We start from the raw sequence: 25,036 nt of genomic DNA on the forward strand, positions 1-25,036 counted from the left end.
AGCTACTTGGAAGGCTGAGGCGGAAGAATCACTTGAAGGCGGAGGTTGCAGTAAGCCAAGACTGCACCACTGCACTCCAGCCTGGTGTCAGAGCGTGACTCCATTTCAAAAAAATTTTTTTTCTTTTATAGGGATGGGGTCTCATTATATCACCCAGGCTGGCCTCAAGCCTTCCTCCCTCAGCCTCCCAAAGTGCTGGGATTATAGACATGAGCCACCACACCCAGCCAACATGGGGCAAAAGTTACCAGAATCAGTTTTATGGAATAGTGTTAGAAGTAGTGGATGCTGGCCAGAAGCAGTGGCTCATGCCTGTTATCCCAGCACTTTGGAAGGCCAAGGTGAATGGATCACTTGAAATCAGGAGTTTGAGACCAGCCTGGCCAACATGGTGAAACCCTGTCTCTACTAAAAATACAAAAATTAGTTGGGCGTGGTGGCACGTGCCTGTAAGTCCTAGCTACTAGGGAGGCTGAGGCGGGAGAATCACTTGAAGCTGGGGGACAGAGGTGGCAGTGAACTGAGATTACACCACTGCACTCCAGCCTGGATGACAGAGTGAGACTTTGTCTCAAAAAAACCAAAACAAAACCAGAAGTAGAAGTAGTTGATGCTTAGTTATCTAACTAAGCTCATCTCGTCTGTTAAACCAAGTAGGATCAAAGAGAATGGAGACAGTACCATCCGCTTCTCTTCCCTGGGAGGTTTTTGGTTATAAAGGGCTTGAAGTTGCTGCAGCAAGAAACCTTTTTTAAATGACAGAATGCAGTTAAAATTATTCTACTCTCAGCATGTTTCTCTGCCATGTAATGTTTGGCAGTTTTAGGCTCTTGATCTTTTGGTTTCACAATTAGCTGACTTGTGAGGTGCTTTTTAGTAGTTTTGTAAACATTCATGTTATTTAGATAAAGCAGAGCCCTCCACAAAGGGGAAACGGTGTCTGACCCTAAAAGGAAGACTAAAAGAGAAAAGGGATGGAAAAAACTAGTAGGTTTAAGTTATTTTTTAAAAAAAAGACTATTTGCTGTGTGTCACATAGACACTTTTCATTTGTTCAGCAAATATTTGCCAAGTGCTGTCTGGGAGTTAGGTACTGTTATAGTTGCTGGGAATACAGTAATGAATATAATGGACCAAATCCCTGCTCTCTTTGAGCTTGTATTGTGCTGGGTGGGGATAGACTATAAACCGATAAATACATACTAATTCAAGTTGTATTCTATATTACCTTTATTTCTGATGAGCTTTTTACAAGATAAGAGAGATTTTGGAGGCTGGGTACCATAGCTCACGCCTCTAATCCCAGCACTTTGGGAGGCCGAGGAGGGCAGATCACCGCAGGCTGGTTTGAGACCAGCCTGCCAACTTGGTAAAACCCTATCTCTACCAAAAATACATAAAAAAAAAAATAGCTGGGCATGGTGGCGGGTGCCTGTAATCCCAGCTACTCAGGAGGCTGAGGCAGGAGAATCTCTTGGACCCAAGAGTTGGAGGTTGCAGTCAGCTGAGATTGCGCCACTGCATTCCAGCCTGGGCAACAAGAGCAAAACTCTGTCTCAAAAAGAGATATTTTGTCACCTTCTTATAAATGGGAAAATTAAGGCTTAGCGAAAGAACCCAGCTGGAAACAGGTGCAGCTGGGATTCTGGCCAGCAGTAGCTACGTGGTTCCTCATTGTGTAGAAAGCTTGGAAAGATGGGGCCTGGGGTAGCACTTCACTCCCCCATTGCACATGGCTCTCTGATTCACTTTCAGGTGGACTGCTTCATTCCTTTATTCATGAGACAAGGCCTCACTCTGCCCCCCAGGCTGAAGTGCAGAGGCACACTCATGGCTCACTGTAGCCTCAGCATCCCCAGACCCAGGTGTTCCTCTCTCCCCAGCCTCTTGAGTAGCTGGGACTACAGGCATGTGCCAACACACCTGGCTAATTTTTGTATTTTTTTGTAGAGATGGGGTTTTGCCACACTGGCCTTGAACCCCTGGGCTCAGGTTATCTGCCCACCTCAGCCTCCCAAAATGCTGGGATTACAGATGTGAGCCACAACGCCTGGCCCCTTATTATTCTAATTTGAAGTAGTAATATTAATATTTTAAGTGTCATGGGTGACTCAAGAAAGCACTTTAATTAGGCAGTTTTATGCCTTTGGTCCTTAGTTTTCACCAGCTGGCAGAATGGGGTTAAGTATATTTAACGTTCTTCGTGTTATTGATTAGATGCAAAAAGCACAATTAACAATTTTTGTTATAGTTTATAAAATTCCTTGTATTTTAAAAAAGATACAATTAATTACTGCCTGACTTTGGAAAATTAAAGGATCACAGCTTTTTTCTTCTCACTGAGAAAATATCATTTACAGTCTTTTTTTTTCTTGAGACAGAGTCTCTGTTGCCTAGGCTGGAGTGCAGTGGCATGATCATGGCTCACTGCAGCTGCAAACTACTGCGCTCAAGCGATTCTCCTGCCTTAGCCTCTGACTAGGCACACACCACCATGCCGGGCTAATTTATTTATTTATGTATTTATTATTTTTTTAGAGATAGGGTTTCACCATGTTGGCCAGGCTGGTTTTGAACTCCTGACCTGAAGCAATCTACCCCGCCTTGGCCTCCCAAAGTGCTGGGATTACAGGCGTGAGCCACCATGCCTGGCCAATTTTTTGATTTTTTATAGAGATAGAGTCTTGCTTTGTCCAGCTCAGTGGCAAAAAACAAAGAAAAAAAAAGAGAGAGAGAGTCTTGCTGTGTTTCCCAGGCTGGTCTCTAACTCCTGCACTCAAGCAGTTCTTCCCTGGGAGGTTGAGGCTGCCAGTGAATTGAAATCGTGCCGCTGCACTCCGGCCTGGGGGACCGAACAAGACCCTGTCTCAAAAAAAGAAAAGAAAAATGTGTATTTTGCTAGTAATTGCCAGAAGTTGGCCTTTGTAAGTATTTTGTGCTTTATTTTCGAGATTGACTCACCTGGGAAAGTTCTCATGGAGGAAGGTAACTCACCTTGCCTGCATTCCTTTGGCAGGGAAGGGAAGCATGAGAGGCAGTGGAGGGTATGTAGGTGAAGAGAGGTTAGAGTAGAAGGAACAGCTGGGCTGTCAGATGTGGGGTGACCTTCTCAGGTCATGTCCACACCAGGACTCTTATGAGAGTGAAAGGGACTCTATTACAATTAAAGTGGCGTGCCAGGAGTACCCTGACTGAAGCCAGGAGCCGACATGGATGGTCCCCTTCTGGAGGTGACACATTTGAGCTGTAGGGGAGTGGTTGGGTAAAAGCACTAGATGCTTTAGGGTTTTGATTTGGGAGTAAGTCCTGGACATGGTTACAGTATTCTTTGGAGAAGAAATGTGGTTGAGCAATCAAGCTTTTTGTAACCGTTGAGTAAACATTTTTTTGAGTTGGGTAAGTAACCTGGAACGTGAAGCAGGAATTGATTGGAAAAATGCAGTTGCAGGGTGACTGTGCTGCTCTACCCTTGTCTATTTCTGCTCTGTCATATTCATCCTATAACATTTCTCAATTGCTTGGAAGCCTTGGTACTTGACTCATTAATGCGGACATAGGGAAGCTGGGCTTGTTGAGCTGTTAGGTTTTTATGTGTTAAAACTTGTGCTGGAGAAAGTGCACAGGAGCCAGGCAGTGGGGCATGGGTTGCTGGGTGGTGGGCCAGGGGCACTAGAAGCTGGGTAGGGGTTATGGGGCGCAGAGCTGGTATGCACTGGGAGCCAGGCAGTGGGGACTCTGGAATCTCAGTGACCACAGTAATCTGAGTGACCACAGTTAATGCTGCATCCTGAGCCCACCTCAGCTGCTGCCTGCGGGTGGCGCTGATTGGTACTGCAAGGGTACCTGGCACCTGGAGAACCACTTCAGCAGCTGGTGTGACACCGACCTGAGCCTTCTGGGAGGCACTGAGAAATGCTGGCTGTGAGTTTGACATCTGTGTCACCTCAGGTCGGAAGACAGCAGTGCCAACCCCCTGGACAGTACTGGATGCCACTGACCAGATGTGGCTGCCAGTAGGTGCACCTAATGGAGTAGCACTGTGAGGGTCTGACTGGCCTCAAAAAAGCAGAAGCTGTTGCCAAGAACCATGAGGCCCAGATAAAGATCTGCATGCCTTTGACAGAGCTGAACATCTCTTTTTTTAAAAATTTTCTATATTTTTAATTTTTTTAAAGATAGAGTTTCACCATGATGGCCAGGCTGGTCTTGAACTCCTGACCTCAGGTGATCCACCCACCTCGGCCTCTCAAAGTGTCAAGATTACAGGCGTGAGCCACTGTGCCCAGCCTGAACATCTGTTATACAGCAACAGCAGCAAGGATTGCTGGTGCGCAGACTTCCCTGTAGGGCACCTGCTTTTCTGTAAGAGTCTGAAGGGTACTGTTGTTGGACCTCTGGCCTTTTGGAATGAAGAAATAATTCCCCACACCCAGGAGAGGAAACAGGTATTGATTGAGGCCCCTGGCAGCAGCTTTCCTGGCATGGTTGAGCCTTGGGAGGGTCTCCTGGAATAGGGCATCATGGAGCCGAGCCTGGGTATTCCCATTGTCTATGAATTGGACAGGAGCTTGAAGCCCATTGAGCTCATGCAGTTCCTGGGAGATGAAGAGGCTGTGCATAAAGCCATGGATGCTTAGGGCAAGGCTGAGGTGTGAAGGCCAGCAGCCCAATCCCATCCCAAGAACACCCTCCTGGTCCATCCCATTCCTCTATGCCTCTCACCTCCACATGTCACAGTGACCACAGATGTAGGCATCTGAAGTTGTTGAGGAGATCTGGAGGCTCCCATTTTTAGTTTAGACATTTTTGTCTCCACTCCTTTCTCACAATCAGAATGGCACTTCTGGGGCATAAGTCTTCAGCTCAAGCCAAAGGAAGGCTCCTCTTATCCAAGACAGCTGAGGGGTGGCAACTCTGGGGACTTTGCTAGTGCTTTGTTTACTTGTTTACTAAGGGCCTGCTTTAGTAGGGGATATGGAAGAACCATTTTAAGGCATGACCAATGAGGAGAAGCAGGAAAACCTGTTTGTCTTCCTGGGAGCCAGTCTTGTACTATGCCGCAGTGAGGTCCCTGTGTGTGTGTGTGTGTGTGTGTGGAGGGGGTTGGAAAAGTTTGGGGGTAGATGAGTATAACTTGCATGGTGATTTAAATCAGGCAGCTACAGTCACTTAACAACAGAAATTCACCATTATGTGAACACCATAGGGTGTAGTTACACAAACCTGGATGGCATAGCCTATTCCGCACTGAGGCGCAGTGCGGAATAGGCTATAGAATAGGCTATAGTATAACTCCTAGGATACTTATGGTATAGCCTGGGTATTGCTCTGGGCAACAAATCTGTACAGCATGTGACTGTACTGAATCCTTTATGCAGTTGTAAGGTGAGTATTTGTATATTTAAACATAGAAAAGGCACAGTAAAAATATGGTATTATAATCTTACCAGACCACTGTAGTGTATGCGGTCTGTCATTGACTAAAACGTCATTATGGAGCCCATGACTGTATTTCCTCTCTGACCTCCCCAGAGGAGCTGGCTTCAGAAGATTGGAATCATTCCTGAATGTTTATGGATGGCATTTGCCTTTACCAAAACAAAACAAAACAAAATGAAAACCTTTCTGGGGTTTTAGTAGCCGTTGAAATACTCCTATATGTGGTCATCAGAAAATAAGCCATCCGTCAGGCACCTGGACTTCTAAGGGATAGAGGTTCGTTTTGCTGTGTATTTTAGGATCTCTAGTGAGCTAGTGAGATTCTGGACAATTTTTTTTTTTTTGGAGACGGTCTCACGCTGTTGTCCAGGCTAGGGCGTGGTGGCACAGTTGTAGCTCACTAGGCTCAAGCGATCTTCTGCCTCAGCTTCCTGAGTAGCTAGTACCACAGGCACGTGCCACCATGGCGGCTAATTTTTAAAATATTTTTGTAGAGATGGCATCTTACTATGCTGCTCAGGATGGTCTCCAGCTCCTGGCCTCAAGTGATCCTCCCACCTTGGCTTCACAAAACACTGGGATTACAGGTGTAAGTCACCGCAACTGCCCCTGGACAAGAGTTTGTTTCTACCTTCTGTCTTCTGTTTTTATTTTTACCTCAAAAGACAATGGGATGTAAATGAGATGCATAAGTGAAGCATACTACAAACCTACGGCATATTTACTTGTAGAATTTATAGTATTCAAATCCACCCTTTAATAATAAGGTATAAAATGGCGATATCAGAAGAGAGGAACAGACAACTGACCACATTTCTGTAATTGTGCAAAACAAGTTTTTTTTTTTTTTTTTTTTTTGAGATGGAGTTCTTTCTCTGTTGTCCAGGCTGGAGTGCAAGTGTCATCATCTCAGCTCAGCTCACTACAACCTCCGCCTCCTGGGTTTAAGCAATTCTCCTGCCTCAGCCTTCCGAGTAGCTGGGATTACAGTCTTGCGCCACCACACGCAGCTAATCTTTTATATTTTTATTAGAGATGGGGTTTCACCATGTTGCCCAGGCTGGTCTGGAACTCCTGACCTCAGGTGATCCACCTGCCTCCCAAAGTGCTGGGATTAGGGGCATGAGCCACCATGCCTGGCCAGAGAGCAAATTTTTATGGAGGATTGAGTGAAGGGCATTCCTTGGGAGAGTCATCTTTTAAAATTTTTTTTGAGTAAGGGCCTCCTTGAAAACCTTGAGAGAATTGAAGGTCCTCCTGGCCTTCATGGTTCCCAGATTTTGAACCCCTGCACTAGGTACTCTCAACTCTACCCTGAAGTCAAGTTGCACCAGCAAAGCTGATGCGTGATCTCTTATTCGGGCCGCTCTAAAACTTGTTCCGTTGAATCGTGTTTTGCCATTAAGCATCCGCTGAGGTTGAGGAGGGCTGTCAGTTACTTACTGTGTTGCTGTAAGTGTATAGTGTGTGCTGATCTCACTCCTGGCTTTATCTTTTTTTTTTTTTTTTTTTTTACCCTACCTTTTTTTTTTTTTTGTTTTTTTTTTTTTTTTTCTTTGAATTAAATTTGTTAATTTAATTAAATTGAAAATATATCAAATGTCTATGTTTTGTTTGTTTGTTTGTTTCTTTTGAGATGGAGTCTTGCTCTGTCACCCAGGCTGGAGTGCCATGGTGTGATCTCAGCTCACTGAAACCGCCTCGTGGGTTCAAGCGATTCTCTATCCTCAGCCTTCCAAGTAGCTGGGATTATAGGCATGAGCTGTCATACCCAGCTGATTTTTGTATAGATAGGGTTTCAGTATGTTGGCCGGGCTGGTCTCAAACTCCTGACCTCAGGTAATCTACCTCCCTTGGCCTCCCAAAGTATTGGAATTACAGGCGTAAACCACCGCACCCAGCCTTTTAAACGTACTTTTTGTTAATCACTTTAAGCCTTTCCTCGAACAAGAAAGTAGTGATGGTGAATAAAACAGATGTTGGGTCTGGGCACACTTTGGGTGGCCGAGGCAGGGGGATCACCTGAGGTCAGGAGTTCGAGACTGGCCTGGCCAATATGGCAAAACCTCATCTCTAATAAAAATACAAAAATTAGCCGGGTGTGGTGGTACATGCCTATAGTCCCAGCTGCTAAGGCTGAGGCAGGAGAATTGCTTGAACCCAGGAAGCAGTGGTTGCAGTGAGCTGAGATTACGCCTCTGCACTCCAGCCTGGCTGACAGAGAATGAAATTCTGTCTCAAAAAAGCAAAAACAAAAACAAAACAGATGTTGGCAGCCTATAGGACATTTTGGGTTGGCAGTTCTTCCAGGTACCTCATACTTGGTAATCTAATCATAACCCATCTTCTTAAAATCTCCTTCTGGGTTGGGCTTGGTGACTCACACCTGTAATCCCAGCACTTTGGGAGGCCAAAAGTTCACAAGGTCGGGAGATTGAGACCATCCTCGCTAACACGGTGAAATCCCGTCTCTACTAAAAATATGAAAAATTAGCCAGGCATGGTGGTACCCACCTGCAGTCCCAGTTACTCAGGAGGCTGAGGCAGGAGAATCACTTGAACCCAGGAGCTGGAGGTTGCAGTGAGCCGAGATCGTGCCAGTGCATTCCAGCCTGGGTGACAGAGCAAGACTCTGTCTCAAAAAAAAAAAAAATAAATAAAAATAAAATAAAATAAAATCTCCTTCTGTATTCTCAGTTTTAGGGTATTTTACCATTCATTTAGGTATCCAGGCCTGAAATCTAGATTATTCATCTTCCTCACTTTTCACTTCCAAATAACAGCCAAGTTCTGTTGGGGACACACATGAAGTATCTCTGGAGCTGTCCCTTTCCCAACCCCATTGCTCAGGGTTCCTTGTGGCCTGCCTCCATTCATTCTCCACATAGCAGCTAGAGTGATTTGTTTTCAAAGGTACATCTGGATGAGGTGGCTCATACCTGTAATCCTTGAACCCAGGAGGTAGAGGTTGCAGTGAGCTGAGACCATGCCATTTCACTTCAGCCTGGGCAACAAGAACGAAACTCTTGTCTCAATTAAAAAAAAAAAAAGAAAGAAGGTACATCTTACCCGGTTATTCCCCTGCTTACATCTTGCAGTCTCTTCCTTGCCTTCCTGAACAAGTTCAGAGTCTTAGGATGGTATTCACAGCTCGTCACGAGCTTGTTGCTGCTTGCCTTTCTTGCCTGTGTCTCACCATGTCCACACACACTCATTCTTACCAACTGCTCAGCGTTCCCTAAACAGTGTGTGTGCTCACAAAGTCTCCCAACCTCTGCCTGCACTCCTTTGTCCCTCATCTGCCTAACCCTTACCTGTCCTGAAAAAGAAACTCAAGTCACATAATAAGCACATAGCATTTATATGTTGCTAGATTTTCAAAATTGCTCTCTGGGATGATTCAGTTATTACGTGAATATACAGTTGGCATGAATGAATTTGAATCCTGAAAACCTAATTTAAGGTAGTAGAAAAAAGTAAGGTGATACCCCATGCACAAGCAAACTGCTGGTTGCATCTCTGGGGAATGGAAGTATTTCTACGCATATGTGCAGTAAGTAGTATAACACCTTATTGAGCTTAAGCCAAAAATGGGATTTATTTTAAGGATACAGGAGTCTTCTTTCTGAACCTAGGGACAGAAAGATAGCTGGGTCACAGGAAGGGACTGGAATCAAGAATCCAGGTGCTACCAGGGCTTCCTGTGTCTGCATCATGATTGTTACCCTTCCATTCCACTGTCTGTCACCTCGTGTCTTACTTTTCCTCTCTCAGCAACCCTGGCTAGGCCATCTCTGTGCCTACTGTGCGCAGCCGCACATGGCTAGAGAAAAAAATAAAAAATAAAAGCCATGCTGGTGAGTCTAACTTTTCCCTCAACTTTCTATTCTTCTTCTTATTATTTTTTTTGAGACTCGCTATATTGCCCAGGCTGGAGTGTAGTGGCATGATCTCGGCTCACTGCAACTCCACCTCCTGGGTTCAAACGATTTCTCCTGCCTTGGCCTCCTGAGTAGCTGGGATTACAGGCGCTTGCCGCCGTTCCCAGCTAATTTTTTTTTTTTTTTTTTGAGACGGAGTCTCGCTCTGTCGCCCAGGCTGTAGTGCAGTGCCTCGATCTCAGCTCACTGCAGCCTCCAAGGGTTGAAGCTATTCTCCTGCCTCAGCCTCTCGAGTAGCTGGGATTACAGGTTCATGCCACCACGCCCAGCTAATTTCTGTATTCTTAGTAGAGACAGGGTTTCACCATGTTGGTCAGGCTGGTCTTGAACTCCTGACCTCATGATCCATCCGCCTCGGCCTCCCAAAGTGCTGGGATTAAGGTGTGAGCCACCATGCCCTGCCCTGATTGACTCACCTAGATTCATGAGTTTATTTTTTGCCATATTCGCTTTCTCTGTATGTAAATGTGTGTGTATACTTGTATACACACACACATACTTGTTGGTTTTGGCTGAACTATTTGAAAGTATGGAGAACCACTAAAGCAGATAGGAACTAGGAAGAAGGAAGAGAAGGCTTCATTGAGAAGGTAACATTTGAGCAAAGAGCCAGGTGCAGGGCAGGATATAGAGCAGTTATGGGGCAAGCAGAGGGGAGGAGCATGCGGAAGAGGAAGGTGCAACTCCACAGCAAGCGACCACGCGTGCCCAGCTGTATGTTGAAGGAAGAGGAGACTGCTGGACCTAACTGTATTGTTGTCCACATATTAACTACCCCTGTCTGGGGAAGGATGTGTTTCCCCACGCTCCTGGGGGTAGTTTCAGCCCTGTGACTTGTTTTGGCCAGTGAAACCGGAACAGAATTGAATGTGCCTCTGCTGGGCCAGGGTGGAGTTTGCCCTTCCTCTTGCCCTTTGCCTGGGCGATTGGTAGTGTTCCCAATAGAAGCTGCTCCGTCACCCTGGGTCTTGGAGTGAAGACGATACGGAGCAAGGCTGCACTTTCATCTGAATGTTTTCCCATGGTAGGCGTAGAGGGAAATAATAATGGTTTTTATTGCTTTCATCAGAAAATATATAAAAGAAGAAAGAAGAGGAAAGTGGAAACTTATCATGTCATTGCTATTTGCATTTATGTATAATTTGCACTGATAATGTCCGTTATAATGTAAATCTACATCCTTTTTAAAAATAAATGGAATCACTATGTGTACCCTTTTACAACTGGCTTTTTCAATTCAGTTTTTTAAAAAATGTGGTAAAATACACATAACATAAATATACCTCATTTTAAAAGCAGTAGACATTGAAGTGAAATATAATGTATATCATTGTCTGTCCCTCCCTCCTTTCCTCCCTTCCTTCTTTCCCTTTTCTTTCTACTTAGAGGTAGGGTCTCACTGTGACACCCAGGCTGGAGTGCAGTGGTACAATCATAGCTCACTGCAGTATTGACATCCTGCCTCAGCCTCCCTGATAGCTGGCATTACATGTCGTGTGTGCCACCATGCCCAGCTAATTTTTAAATTTTTTGTAGAGATGAGGAGGTCTTACCATGTTGCCCAGACTGGTTTTGAACTTGTGAGCTCAAGTGATCCCCCTGCTTCAGCCTCCCAGAGTGCTGAGGTTACAGGTTTGAGCCACCGCATCTGACCACGACATTTTTTTTTTTAAAAAGGAAACTGACGAATTTTAGATCACAAAGCTGTGATGTTTGGATGTAAATGCATTTTCTGGAGAAACATTGTTGGACTTAGATTAGGCATATTGTGAAATTGTCATAGATTTAATAAGTTATGTGGCCAGCTGTGAAAAAAGAAAATAAAATCAATAATAAAACTAGGAGTTATTTATTTATTTATTTTACTAGGAGGTATCTTTATCTTTATAAGGAGACTACCCCAAAGAGAAAGCATTTGCAATTATTTTTCTTTATATTGGAATTTAATTTTTTTTTTTAAATAGAAAAGTAAGACGCTTGAGTAGAGTGACTACTTATTAACCTTATATCAATGTTTTATGGGTGTTTTTCCCCACACACTGCTAAAAATAAGAGGAACAGTTTGGTTCATCCTGTCTTAGCTTCTGCCTGAAATCACAATGGCCCTCGCTGTTGTGAATCTATTTTTAGTTCATCAGGAACGTGAGGGTAGGAAGTGCTGCTTCATGATATAACAAATTAGGAGAAAGCCCTATTTTAGCAGCATTTGTGAAATAAGAACTGAAACAGACAAGACAGGAAAAACTCTAGGAATGAGATTTCATGATTAGTATGTGCGGCTTTGAGTTGTGGTTTAGGACATAAGTTGAGGAATTGGAAGTCTTTTTTTATGTGCTTTTGTTTTTTTCTCTGTGAGATATGGGAAAACAAAATTCTCTTAAAAAGGACTTTTGTTTAACTTAAGGAAGATTATACCAATCCTCCAGGCTTAATGTTAAAAAAGTAAACAAAGAGAAAAATGTTTAATCATATTTTGGTGTGTTGTGACTATTTTTGGTGTCTATCCCTTATGTTCTGTTTGTGATAAAAAGTGAGGTTGCATCTCTTAGTAATCAAATTAATTAAACTTTTATTTATTTATTTATTTAAAGACGGGGTTTCACCTTGTTGGTCAGGCTGGTCTTGAACTCCCCACCTCAGGTGATCCACCCGCCTTGGCCTCCAAAGTGCTTGGATTACAGGCGTGAGCCACCACGCCCAGCCTTATTTTTTATTTTTTTGAGACCGGGTCACACTGTGTCGCACAGGCTGGAGTTCATGGCTCAGTGCAGCCTTCACCTCCCCAGGCTCAGGTGATTTCCCGATTCAGTTTTTTTGTTTTGTTTTCTTTTCTGTTTTGAGACAGAGTCTTGCTCTGTTGCCCAGGCTGGAGTGTAGTGGCACAGTCTTGACTCACTGCAGCCTCCACCTCCCAGGTTCAAGTGATTCTCCTGCCTCAGCCTCCTGAGTAGCTGGGTTTACAGGTGCCCACCACCATGCCTGGCTAATTTTTGTATTTTTAGTAGAGCTGGGGTTTCAGCATGCCGGCCAGGCTGTTCCCAAACTCCTGACCTCAAGCGATCTCACCCATCTCGGCCTTCCAAAGTGCTGGGATTACAAGCATGAGCCACTGCAACTGGCTCAGTTTTTGAATTTTTAGTAGAGTTGGCGTTTCACCTTGTTGCCCAGGCTGGAGATAAAGCCTTTATACCTGTGATTGCATAAAACCATTCTCTTATGAGTCCCCTATCCAGATATTCCCAGGGCCTCAGTCTGCTAAACCAGTTCAAAACTACCACCAGTGTAGAAGGCGGTCAGACCACCAAAGGGCATTGTCCTCTACTGAGAGCCCTGCTGTGGGCAGCCCAGAACACTGCCCCATGCGTGGCTCTTCCTAATGTTTCCAGCAGATATTTAAGATGAGGCAGGATGTATTCCCCCAGTCTTCTCCTACCCCTTATATCGTGTATGGAACTGCCTTTGTCTCTTAACTCTTTCTTCCTGCTTAACAGTCTGCAATATGCTTCACAAAGTCTTGATTCTTCAACCTTTTTGGAAACCTTAGAATCCTTTCTTTCTTAAACCCCGTATTGCAGTGAGTCAGAACATTTATTCTCTGTTTATATCAGTGAGTAGAACATCTGAATTTAACATTTTGGGCTGAACTTGGCATTCAGGTTCATGGTGGCTTCATGTTTTTACCAAGAATAGTAGGTATGCTCTTTCAATGATAATGATAATTAATGTCGGCTAATAAATTAGTCAATTTTATGTTCAGTACATTTTTCTAGTATTTTTTATTTATTCAGCAAATATTTAGAGAGCACCTACTGTGTCTCAGGCACTGTTCTAGGCACTGGTGATCTGTCAGAGAAAGAGGAACAGAAGTCCTTGCCTTTAAGAAACTTCAAGAAGGGGGATGGTAACTAAGCAGTACACAAATAAATATATTACACATGTCATAGGGCAGATGAGAGCCATGGAAGAAAAAATAAGTAGGGAAAGGGACAGGGTGGTGATTTTCTCACAACTCTATGAGGAAGATACTTCTTTTTCTTCTTATTTTTTGAAATGGAGTCTCCATTGCCCAGGCTGGAGTGCAGTGGTGTGATAACAGCTCACTGCAACCTCCTCCTCCCGGGTTCAAGTGATGCTTCTGCCTCAGCCTCCCGAGTAGCTGGGATTACAGTTGTGTTCCACCATGCCCAGCTAATTTTTGTATATATATATATTTTTGAGATAGGGTCTCGCCCTGTGCCCAGGCTGGAGTGCCATGGTGCCACCTCAGCTCACTGCAACCTCCGCCTCCCAGTTTAAATCAATTCTCCTGCCTCAGCCTTTGGAGTAGCTGGGACTATAGGCACATGCCACCACCACACCCAGCTAATTTTTGTATTTTTAATAGAGACGGGGTTTTACTGTGTTGGCTAGGCTGGTCTTGAACTCCTGACCTTGTGATCCGCTTGCCTTGGCCTCTCAAAGTGCTGGGATTACAGGCATGAGCCATTGCGCCTAGCCTAATTTTTGTATTTTTAGTCGAGATAGGGTTTTGCCGTGTTGGCCAGGCTGGTCTCGAACTCCTGACCTCGAATGATTCATCCGCCTCGGACTCCCAGAGTGCTGAGATAACAGGCAAGAGCGACTACGCTCAGCTGATGATTTCATGCCCATTGTACAGACGTGCAGTGTACAGATGTCCATTGTGCAGAAACCGAAGCAAGAGCCGTTAAGTGACTTACCTAGATAGGCTCCAGATAAGTAAAGTAGTCAGTAATAAAGGTTAAATTTGAATTAGAAATCAACCATGAGCTCCTAAATTTTGCAGTCTGTAAGATAATGAAACTTGGCCCAGCGTGGCGGCTCACACTTGTAATCCCAGCACTTTGGGGGGGCCGAGGTGGGAGGATTGTTTGAGCCCAGGAATTTGAGACCAGCCTGGGCAACATGGTGAGATGCCATCTCTACAAAAAATTAAAAATTAGGTGTCCCAGGTATTTGGGAGGCTGAGGCGGGAGGTGAACCTGAGTGGGGGAGGTTGCAGTGAGCCGAGATGGTGCCATTGAACTCCAGCCTGGGTGGCAAGAACAAAACTCCGTCTCAAAAAAAACATTGCATACTATACAGAAGACTATATTTAACATATAAATTATGAATAAGAATAAGATGAATACCCATGACTTGATTACTCATATTGTAAGTATACAACCCAGTGAATTTTCATAAAGTGGACCTATCTGTGACACTATTATCTAGCTAAAATTAAATTAAAACAAAACACCATTACCAGACCCCTAGAATCTCACTCCTGCCTCTCCCAAGCTTCTTTTGCCCCCTTCCCACCCAGGATAACCATTATCCAAACTAATGGTATAGTTTAGTTTTTCTTATTTTCAAACTTGATAGAAATGGAATCATACAGTCTATGTTTTTTTACATCTGGCTTCTTTTGCTCAGGGGACATGGGTAAATCTACTAGAAAGCTTTTTCAGAGGCCCTGCTGTTAGTAGGAGTTCAACAAATATATTTACAATGAATGGGCTAATTTCTCTCCTTCAGTAAGGTGTTGCTCTTTAATTGTATGTTAAAAGGAAGAAGTGGCAGATTATATTTTTATTGCAATCAAGAAAAAAAAAAAAAAAAACCTGATCATTTTCCTCCTACAAGTGATGGTTAAATTTGTATCTTAGTGTAACTTTTGTTTCTCATTGTTTTAGTGAATTAAATTGGCTATTTATTTATTTATTTTGAGATGGAGTCTTGTTCTGTTGCCCAGACTGAAGTGCAGTGGTGTGACCTTGGCTCATTGCAACCTCCGCCTCCCAGGTTCAAGCAATTCTCCTGCCTCAGCCTCCTGAGTAGCTGGGATTACAGGCATATGGCAGCACGCTCAGCTAATTTTTGTATTTTTAGTAGAGATGAGGTTTCACCATGTTGGTCAAGCTGGTCTTGAACTCCTGACCTCGTGATCCGCCCACCTTGGCCTCCCAAAGTGTTGGGATTACAGGCATGAGCCACCACGCCCGGCCAACTGGCTATTTCTTTTTAAATCTTACCTATTTGAAATGACCAAGTTAGGTCATTTTATTTAAATAACAGCAAGCTTTAGTGTGTTACAAGCATAGGCTGGTTGTGGTGCTTCATGTTTATAATCCTAGTACTCCGGGAGGCCGAGGTGAGAGGATCACTTGGGGCCAGGAGATTGAAACCAGCCTGGGCATCAGCCTTTGGCAGAGACCTCATCTCTGCCAAAAACTTAAAAAATTAATTAGCTGTGCATGGTGGCACTCACCTGTAATCTTAGATAGTTGGGAGGCTGAGGTGGGAAGGATTACTTGAGCCTAGGAGTTCAAGACTGCAGTTAGCTACGATTGAAATTCTGTACTCCAACTTGGGTGATAGAGAAGAGATTCTCTCTAAAAAAAAAGCATAGTGTGTTTACTGTAAATTCACCATATCAGCCAAGGAGGTATGATAAACAGATGGTAAAGCAACAAAGATACAGTATATATGTATGTATTTATGTAAGTATGAATTAGAGGTGGGGTCTCACTGCTTTGCTCAGGCTGATCTTGAACTCCTTAGGCTCAAGCGATCCCCCCACCTCAGCCTCCAAAGTAGCTGACACTATAGGCAGGCACCACTGTACCTGGCCAAAATATAGTTGTTAAAAACTGAGGTGGTAGAGCTTGTAAGGATACTGATAGAGCTAGTTATTCTCTCAGAAGAGTACTTTTGCTCAAGGCATAATTCAGTTGTTAAGCTCTGGTATGCTTATGGATAATGTCATTCTCTGGCAGAATTGTGTTTCTGCTGTTTATTTATAGAATGCCCTTTTCCCCTTATGTTGTAGATTCGACGGAGGCGCCTTGCACGACTTGCTGGTGGACAGACCTCTCAGCCGACCACCCCACTCACTTCTCCCCAGAGGGAGAACCCCCCGGGGCCTCCCATAGCGGCATCAGCCCCAGGACCCTCTCAGAGTCTTGGTCTTAGTGTCCACAACATGACCCCAGCTACCTCCCCAATAGGTGCATCAGGTAAGCCTGAGCTTCATACCTGGGATTCTTTTGTGATTCTTCTTAGCTTTTTGTCTAGCTGATGGTTGTGATGTTTCTACAACAGATTAAAATGAAGCAGACATCAGCTCTTTAAAATCCTCCAAGCGGTAGTTTAAATACCATTGCAGCATGTTGTGTTACTGCCTTTTTTTTATTGCAGTCTGTTAAAACCAACTGCTTTTCTTTCCATAACTTCCATCTTTTCTTTTTCTGAACAGGTTTAGATATTATCTCTGATGACAAGATGATTAAGACTGAATTTGGTTCTGCTGATTTTATGAATTTGGTTGATGGTTTTAAGATAAAAATAATCTGAAAATGCAAGATAAAAATAATGGTCAAAATGAAAACCTCTAATTGCAGATTTCCTCGTCTTCATTCTACACTGGCACAGAACTTTTCCTCTAACTTTTCAGGGGATAAGACTCCCTGATAGGATGTTTTAGAACTATCTCATTGACAACTATTCAACTATGGTAAAAGTTCATTTCTTTATAATAAATGAGCTGATGCTTGCTATCCAGGACTGTCTTTGTTGGGAAATAATATTTCTTGATACTGTATATTTGAAAACATCTCTCTTTGTGAACTTTTCTATCAAACATAATATTGTCATGTAATTATTATTATTTTATAATGACTTAGGATTATAGTTGGGAAAAGCGGGTGCTAAGAGACCTCCATTGATTATAATATCATCTAATAATTTGATAGCCTTCCAAATCATCTGTCTTCTTGATCTAGAATCATGTGTCAATTGAAAGTATTTGCAGAGTTTTTGTTGCTGTACTTCTCATTAGGTATCAATGTAGACTACTCCCCACATATATACAAATGTTTATACCCAGTGAGGTTCAGCCAAAACAGTAATAAAGAATGCCCTTGCCTAAAATGTCTTGTCTGTATATCTCTGAGAAGCTCTGTTGGTCTTCTGGTAGGATTGAAGGGTTCAGGGCTCCAAATGTGATTTTTTTCCCTTGGGTATAGTGCTGACAACAGTGCTCTTTGCCTCACCCTGGTCAGGCCATTGCTGGAATCTGTCTTGGAGAGACCCTCTCTCACTTTGCCTCACTCGCTTATTTAAACCAGGATCCTGATAAAATCCCATTCCCCACCTACTCTCTCATTCAGTGGAATAAGACTGTAGAAAAACTCAGAACCATTTCAAACCATTTGAACTAACTGAAAACTTTTGAACTCTCTGTCTCATTTCAAATTCATAATCACATGGCTGGGTGCAGTGGCTCATGCCTGTAATCCTAGCACTTTGGGAAGCCAAGGTGGGCAGATCACTTGAGGTCAGGAGTTTAAGACCAGCTTAGCCAACATGGCAAAACCCGTCTCACAAAAATTACAAAAAGGTGGGCATGGTGCTGCCTGCCTATAATTCCAGCTACAAGCGAGGCTGATGCATGAGAATTGCATAACCCAGGTGGTGGAGATTGCAGTGAGCCAATTTGGTATCACTGCATACCAGCCTGGGTGATGGAATGAGACCCTGTCTCAAAAACGACAACAACAACAAAAAATCAAATTCATGATCACAAACTCAAGTAGACTCTTGATACTGGCAGGCAGTTATACCATGTCCCCCACTTCACTCACTCTGCTGATCGATTTCATACCTTCTTCTCCACTGTGCAGGACCTCATTGTCCATGCTCACTCTCTCAGCTGACGGCCTGGCCTGGCTTCCCATTTCTTTTTCTTTTCTTTTTTTTTTCTGGAGATGGGGTCTCACTGTGTTGCCCAGGCTGGAGTGCGGTGGCTGTTCATAGGCGTGATCATAGTGTACTACAGCTTCAAACTCCTAGGCTCAAATGATCCATCTGCCTCAGTCTCCCATGTAGCTGGGACTATAGTCATGTGCCACCACACTTAACTCTGGCTTCATGTTTCATTGAGAAAACAGACACAGGCAGAACCTAGGCAGGGAACCTCCATTAGCCCCAGTCATCACATCTGTCTGCCTACCTGTATGTGAGCCCAGTTCTTGCCATGCACAAACTGTCCCTGCTCCTGTTGAAGCCTGGATCCCAGATCCCATCTCCCCTCAGTTACTCAGCCTTCACTCCAGCAGTTCATTTTTTTCTCTTGCTTCATCATATGGACTTTTTTTTTTTTAATTTTTTTAACAGCCTATATAATGCAATTATTTTCCCATCATGGGAATGAACAAAAGGAACTCTCTTGATATAATTCCCCCTGCCGGCTTCTACCCCACATCTCTGCTCCAAAACCTTTGCAACAGAACTTCTAGAATGAGTTGCCTGTTCTCTCCGTCCCCTTTTGCCCTTGCACCCTTTGCTGAATCAACTCCAGTCAGGCGAGGCCTCCCGTGGTTGCTCTGAGTCACTTCTGGTCTGATCCAGCAGCCTCATTAGACATGGCTTTCACCCTCTTCTCCTGGAAACACATTTTTCTTTTGACTTCCAGAACAGCACATTCTCCTCGTTTTCATGCTGTCTCTATCTGCTCCTTTTTCACTCTTTGCCTGGTTCCTTTTCATTTCGCTGACTTCTAAATGTTAGGATTCAAGGGCCCAGTAGTTAACCTCTTGTCCTTTCTATCCAGGTTTATTCTCTTACTGATGTCATCCAGTGTCCTGGCTTTAATTACCCTAACTGGATGATTCCTAAGCTTATATCTCCAACTTGGACCTGCTCCTTGAACCTCAGACTCACACACCCAGGACCTTACCTGACATCTCTGCTTGGATGTCTTAATAGGCATCTCACAGCTAGCATGCCCCAAATCAAGCTTTGCTGTTTCCTCACATTTTATCTTCTTCCAGGTTTCCATCTCAATAAATGACAATTCCTGTTTTCTAGGCGTGGGATTGGCAAACTCTTTCTGTTAAGGGATAGATAGTAAATATTTTTGGTTTTGGAGGCTGTAAGGTCAGAACTATTTATCTCAGCTCTGTAGCACAAAAGCAGCCATAGACCATATGTAAATGAACAAGCATAACTGTGTTCCAATAAAACTTCACTCACAAAAACAGTGGCCTAGATTTGGCCTGTGGACCAGAGCTTGCACTGGCCCTGCTCTAGACCTGTCAGAAAACTAGGAGCAGACCAGATTCTCACCGCCTCTTTTCTTCTCATCACATCTGCCGCTATTACCTAGGTCCAAGCACCAGCATCTCTTGCCTGGATTTCTGGAACAGCCTCCTAACTGGTCTTCTCATGCCCACCCTTGCTTCACTTGAGTCTGTTCTCAATGTAGAGCCAGAGGGGCCCCACTAAAGCCTAAGTGCAACATTGTGTAACAGCAGGCTCCATGTGCTGTTATCACAAACCAACAGAAAGGCTTGGGCATTCCCTAAATGGCTAGTTCTTACCAGTGCACCTCTATGCTAAGTAGTCCTGATTATGTTTCTCACATAGTCACCATTATTCATAATCACAAACAGTTGGATATTATTAGCCATGCTTTGGTGGGTTGGATAAACAGATTTTCATGATTTACTAAATAAACAAGTGAAAAAACAAACAGAAAATCTCTCATAAAACAGGTCACATCTATTCTCTGTTCAGGCCAGGTGCAGTGGCTCATGCCTGTAATCATAACACTTTGGGAAGCCAAGATGGGAGGATCTCTCGAACCTGGGAGTTCAAGACCAGCCTGGATGATATGGCGAAACCCCGTCTCTACAAAAAATTCAAAAACTTAGCTGGGCGTGGTGGTGTACACCCGTAGTCCCAGCTGTTTGGGAGGCTGAAGTGGGATGATTGCTTGAGCCCAGGAGGTGGAGGCTGCAGGGAGCTGTGATCACACCACTGCATTCCAACCTGGGCAACAGTGAGACCCTGTCTCAAAAAAGAGAAAAATAAATTTCAAGAAAATATGATAGCTGTTCATTGAAGAGTGTGAAAAGTTGTCATGAGGAAGGTGATAGCTTGTATTTGTTTTCTGTGGTCCTGGAAGTTAGACATAGGGCCAGTGAGTAGATGTATTATCCACTGAATGTGATTGAGAGATTTTGTTCCAAACTCAAAAAGTCCTTTCTTTTCTTTTCTTTTCTTTTCTTTTTTTTTTTTTTTTTTTTTTTTTTTTTTTTTTTTTTTTTTTTTTTTTTTTTTGAGACACAGCCTTGTTCTGTTGCCGAGGCTGGAGTGCAATGGCATGATCTCAGCTCTCTGCAACCTTTGCCTCCTGGGTTCAAGCATCTCTCCTACCTCAGCCCCTGAGTAGCTGGGATTACAGGAGCCCACCACCATGCCCAGCTAATTTTTTTTTTTTTTTGAGACAGAGTCTTGCTGTGTTGCCCAGGCTGGAGTGCAGTGGCATCATCTCTGCTCACTGCAACCTCTGCCTCCTGGGTTCAAGCTATTCTCCTGCCCCAACCTTCTAGGTAGCTGGGATTACAGATGTGCACCACCATGCCTGGCTAATTTTTGTGTTTTTAGTAGAGATGGGGTTTCACCATGTTGGCCAGGCTGGTTTCCATCCCCTGACCTCAGGTGATCTGCCTGCCTCAGCCTCCCGAAGTGCTGGAATTACAGATATGAGCCACAGAGCCTGGCCAAGAAGTGCCATCAGAGACAAATACTGAGTGGGGTGCCACCTGTGGTAAGGAGTCCTTCATCCATGAGTGCTTGGCAGCAGTCCTCTGGTGGCCCTCTTAGTTGAGCTGTTTTCAGAAACAAGTAACTAAAGCAAGGATTGAGAAGCTGCAGGGCATCTTTCCAGTTGCTTTTCCCATCTGTAGTCTCAGCTTCTTGTATTGCCACCTGCTTCTGTATTAGTTTCCCAGGGCTGCTGTAACTACATATTACAAACGTTTGAAGGCTTACAGCAGCAGTATTATTTTCACAGTTCTAGATGCTAGAAGTTCAAAGTCCAGGTGTTGGCAGCGCCATGCTCCCTCTGAAGGAGAGAATCCTTTCTTCTGCCTTCTGATGGTTGCTGGCAGTCCTTGGCATTTCTCGGCTTGTGGCAACGTAACCCCAGTCTTCTCTTCCGTCTTCACATGGCCACCTTTGTTCTGTGTGTGTCTACGTCCAAATTTCCCTCTTATGACATCAGCCAGTGGATTAGGGACCACACTAATTGAGTATGAGCTGATTTTAACTTGCTTACATCTGCTAAGACCCTCCTTGCAAATAGGAATATTACTTCTTTGTTTTGATGTGCGTCCCCTCTTCCCGTTGAATGTAAGGTTAGGCAGGAGCCTTGCCAGTGTTGCTCATTCCCTTATCCCCAGCACCGTGCTTAGCACATGGAAAGCACTATGGGAATGCCAGGTGTTATGTGGCTAAATGAATGAAAGAAGTATTTCTTGTTGGAAATGTTAGAAGCAAAGTAAGATTTGAGTTCTTCTGAAAAACAACTGGCTGACATTGTTCCTCTTACCCTGACCAGCTGGATTCTCGCTCTGTTTTTCCTGGTACGCTGAGCAGGATTTAAAAAATCCTCAGCCCGTTTATTTTCTTCTAAAATTAGAAAAAAGTTTCAGATGTACATGATAACGTAACTAGTGCCTGTGGAACCAAGTCCACAGGTCACTGCTGTTCCAGACTTTCTATTTATTATTCTAGACATTTCTTCATTTTTTTACTGCATTGTTACGTGGCACTGCTCTTGCCTCTCTTAGAAGCTTATATATATGGGTGATGCTTTTCCTACAGATGAATGCCACCTTTTTATAGTTAACACTGATTATGCTACTTTTTTTTTTTTTAAAGACAGAATCTCTCTCTGTCACCTAGGCTGGAGTACAGGGACGTGATCTCAGCTCACTGCAACCTCATCTGGGTTCCAGTGACTCTCCCATCTCAGCCTCTGAGTAGCTGGGATTACAGGTGTGCGCCACCACACCTGGCTAATTTTTGTATTTTTAGTAGAGATGGGGTTTCATCATGTTGGCCAGGCCGGTCTTGAACTCCTGAGCTTAGGTAATCTGCCTGCCTCAGCCTCCCAAAGTACTCGCATTACGGACGTGAGCCACCATGCCTGGCTGATTATGCTACTTTTACATTTTAAAATGTAGGGCTTACTGCAGGTCAAACATAGTACTTGGTCATGGGAATGGAAAGATGAGTGAGACTCAGTTTTTTCCCTTAAAGAGCTTAGTCTAGTGGGGGAGGAAATGTTTTTACATTTCCTTTTTAATATCTGTGTTTATTAAATTTTTTGGAGGACATTCTAGTTTTCTTAGTTCCTTCCCTTATCTTTAGATGATTTGTGATTGCTTCATCTTCAGAACCTCTTAACTGTCTCGGATGATTTTATTTTACAGCCTTGTTTTGGAATTATGCTTGTCTTCCCTTTGATGTTTGCCCATCAAACATCTGGAGTATATCTGATGAAGGCCTTACCCTTCCTGGCTGTTGTGACCTCTGAAGAGGAGGTCATGATTGCTCAAGAGTCCCCCAGCGGGTCCTTTATCAACCGTTTTCATCTTGACAGGATTGTTGGGTCTAGAGGAACAGGTCTTCCAGTTGCCTGTATATTCTCTCTCTAGAGCTGGAAGGTTTTATCTTTATTTTTCTAAGACAAAGTAAGGCTGGAATGCAGTGGTGCGACCATAGCTCATTGCAGCCACAAACTCCTGGTCTTAAGTGATCTTCCTTTGTGACTACAGGTGTGCGCCACCATGCCCGGCTAATTTTTTAATTTTTTGTAGAGATGAAGTCTCACTATGTTGCCTTAGGCTGGTCTTGAACCCCTGGCCCCCAGTGATCTTCCCGCCTCACTCTCAAAGCGTTAGGATTACAGGAGTGTAGTTCCTAATTGTTTTCATTCCATGGTGCCCTTTGGCAAATTGGGGAAGCCTTTGATTGGCTTCTTAAAATATACTTTTATTTTATTTTTTTGAGATGGAGTCTTGCTCTGTTGCCCAGGCTGGAGTGCAGTGGCATAGTCTGCCTCCTGGGCTCAAGTGATACTCCTGCCTGACTCTCCTGAGTAGCTGGAATTACAGGCATGCGCCACCACACCCAACTGATTTTTAACAGAGACAGGGTTTCACCATGTTGGCCAGACTTGCCTTGAACTTCTGACCTAACGTGATCAGAAGTTCTGACCTCCTGCCGCGGGCTCCCAAAGTGCTGTGGTTACAGTTGTGAGCCACTGTACTTGGCCCCAAAATTTACCCTTAAATATGTACATTAAAATAGGATTACACAGTTATGTAGGAATATAGTTATCAACATATTTTTAAAGATTGTAATATAGTTCTTTATATGCTTTTTTATTAATGATTTAAATAAAAGACTTAGCAGCTAGTCAGATAACTACTGTAATTTCAGCCCCTTGGCTTCTGTTTTCATCTGTAGACCACAGGTAAAGATCCTCTGCTCTGGGAGCAGAAATGAATAGTGGGGCCTGTTTGGAACTAGTGAGAAAGAGGCCAGATGACATGCTTGGCCTCTGGGCTTGTTCTTGAGTCTGGGTCAGAAACAGAATTTGTTTCTTTTCCTTGGCTGCTAGTTTTTAACCTACTCAATGATTATTTAACTTACAATTATCCTTTAACATCTTGGCTCAACATGTTAAATCCTTCTTCCTGCTTCCATTCATGCACTTGAATAGTTAATAAATGGCTTCGTCTGTTGGGCACTGTATTGAGAGCTAGGGATGCAAGGATGGGTAAGTCTCAGTTAGGGGCCTCCAAGGGCTCACTGTTTAGCATGAGAACACAAACTTATGAAGAGGTGCAGAGGCTGGTGTCCTGTACTTGACAGTATAGCCACAAATAGTCACTTTCTCAGGCTCGAGGCTATGCGTTGTCTTTTTTTTGGGGTGGGGAGCATTTTCACACAGGCATTTATCTGACTGAAAATTCTACCTTGGTGGGAATGTAAATTAATATAGCCATTATAGAAAACAATATGGAGGTCCCTCAGTAAACTAAAAATAGAGCTACCATATGATCTGGCAATCCCAGTTCTGAGTATATATCCAGAGGAATTAGATTTGTATGCAGACGACATATCTGTACTCGTGTTCATTGCAGCATTATTCCAGATAGCCAAGATAGGGAAGCAACCTAGACATCCATCCTCAGATGAATGGAAAAAGAAAATGTGGTATGTATCCATAATGGAATATTATTCAGCCTTTGAAAACAAAGAAATTCTGTCATTTGTGGCAACATGGATGAACTTGGAAGACACCGTGCTAAGTAAAATAAGCACGATCCAGTGAAACTCCATCTCAAAAAAAAAAAAAAAAAAAAGAAAGAAAAGAAAATCCATCACAGATTCTAAGAACTTCAGAGCAAAAATGACCTAAGGGATCATCTAAAAAAAAAAAAAAAAAAAGTTGAACTCATACAAACAGAGAGTAGATGGTGGTTACCAGAGGCTGGGGAATGGGGGTGGAGTAGAAGGAGGAGATATTGATCAAAGGGTACAAAATTTCACTTAGATCAGAGGAATAAGCTTTAGTGATCTATTGCTCAGTATGTTGACTATCATAAATAATAACGTTTTGTATATTTTTAAAAATTCTACTTTTTAAAAACAACAGTATTATTACTTTATATAATATAGGGAACAACATTCTTCCATATCCTATTACAATTTTTTTTTTTTTTTTTTTTTTTTTTTTGTTTTTTTTTTTTTTTTTTTTTTTTTTTTTTTTTTTTTTGAGACGGAGTTTCGCTCTTGTT

General features: G+C 43.4%; 1 protein-coding gene across 1 annotated transcript in view; it reads left to right on the forward strand.

Moving 5' to 3' along the window:
- The window catches only part of UBE4B (ubiquitination factor E4B), a 147,546-nt gene that overhangs the window by 22,945 nt on the left and 99,565 nt on the right, over nucleotides 1–25,036 (forward strand). The window contains exons 2-3 of the mRNA XM_037730769.1: nucleotides 16,210–16,396; nucleotides 16,636–16,703. Coding sequence (XP_037586697.1) covers nucleotides 16,210–16,396; nucleotides 16,636–16,703 — 255 coding nt within the window. The remainder of the gene's footprint in view (nucleotides 1–16,209; nucleotides 16,397–16,635; nucleotides 16,704–25,036) is intronic.

The sequence above is a fragment of the Cebus imitator genome, unplaced genomic scaffold, assembly GCF_001604975.1.
Source record: "Cebus imitator isolate Cc_AM_T3 unplaced genomic scaffold, Cebus_imitator-1.0 Scaffold15, whole genome shotgun sequence".
NCBI lineage: Eukaryota > Metazoa > Chordata > Mammalia > Primates > Cebidae > Cebus > Cebus imitator.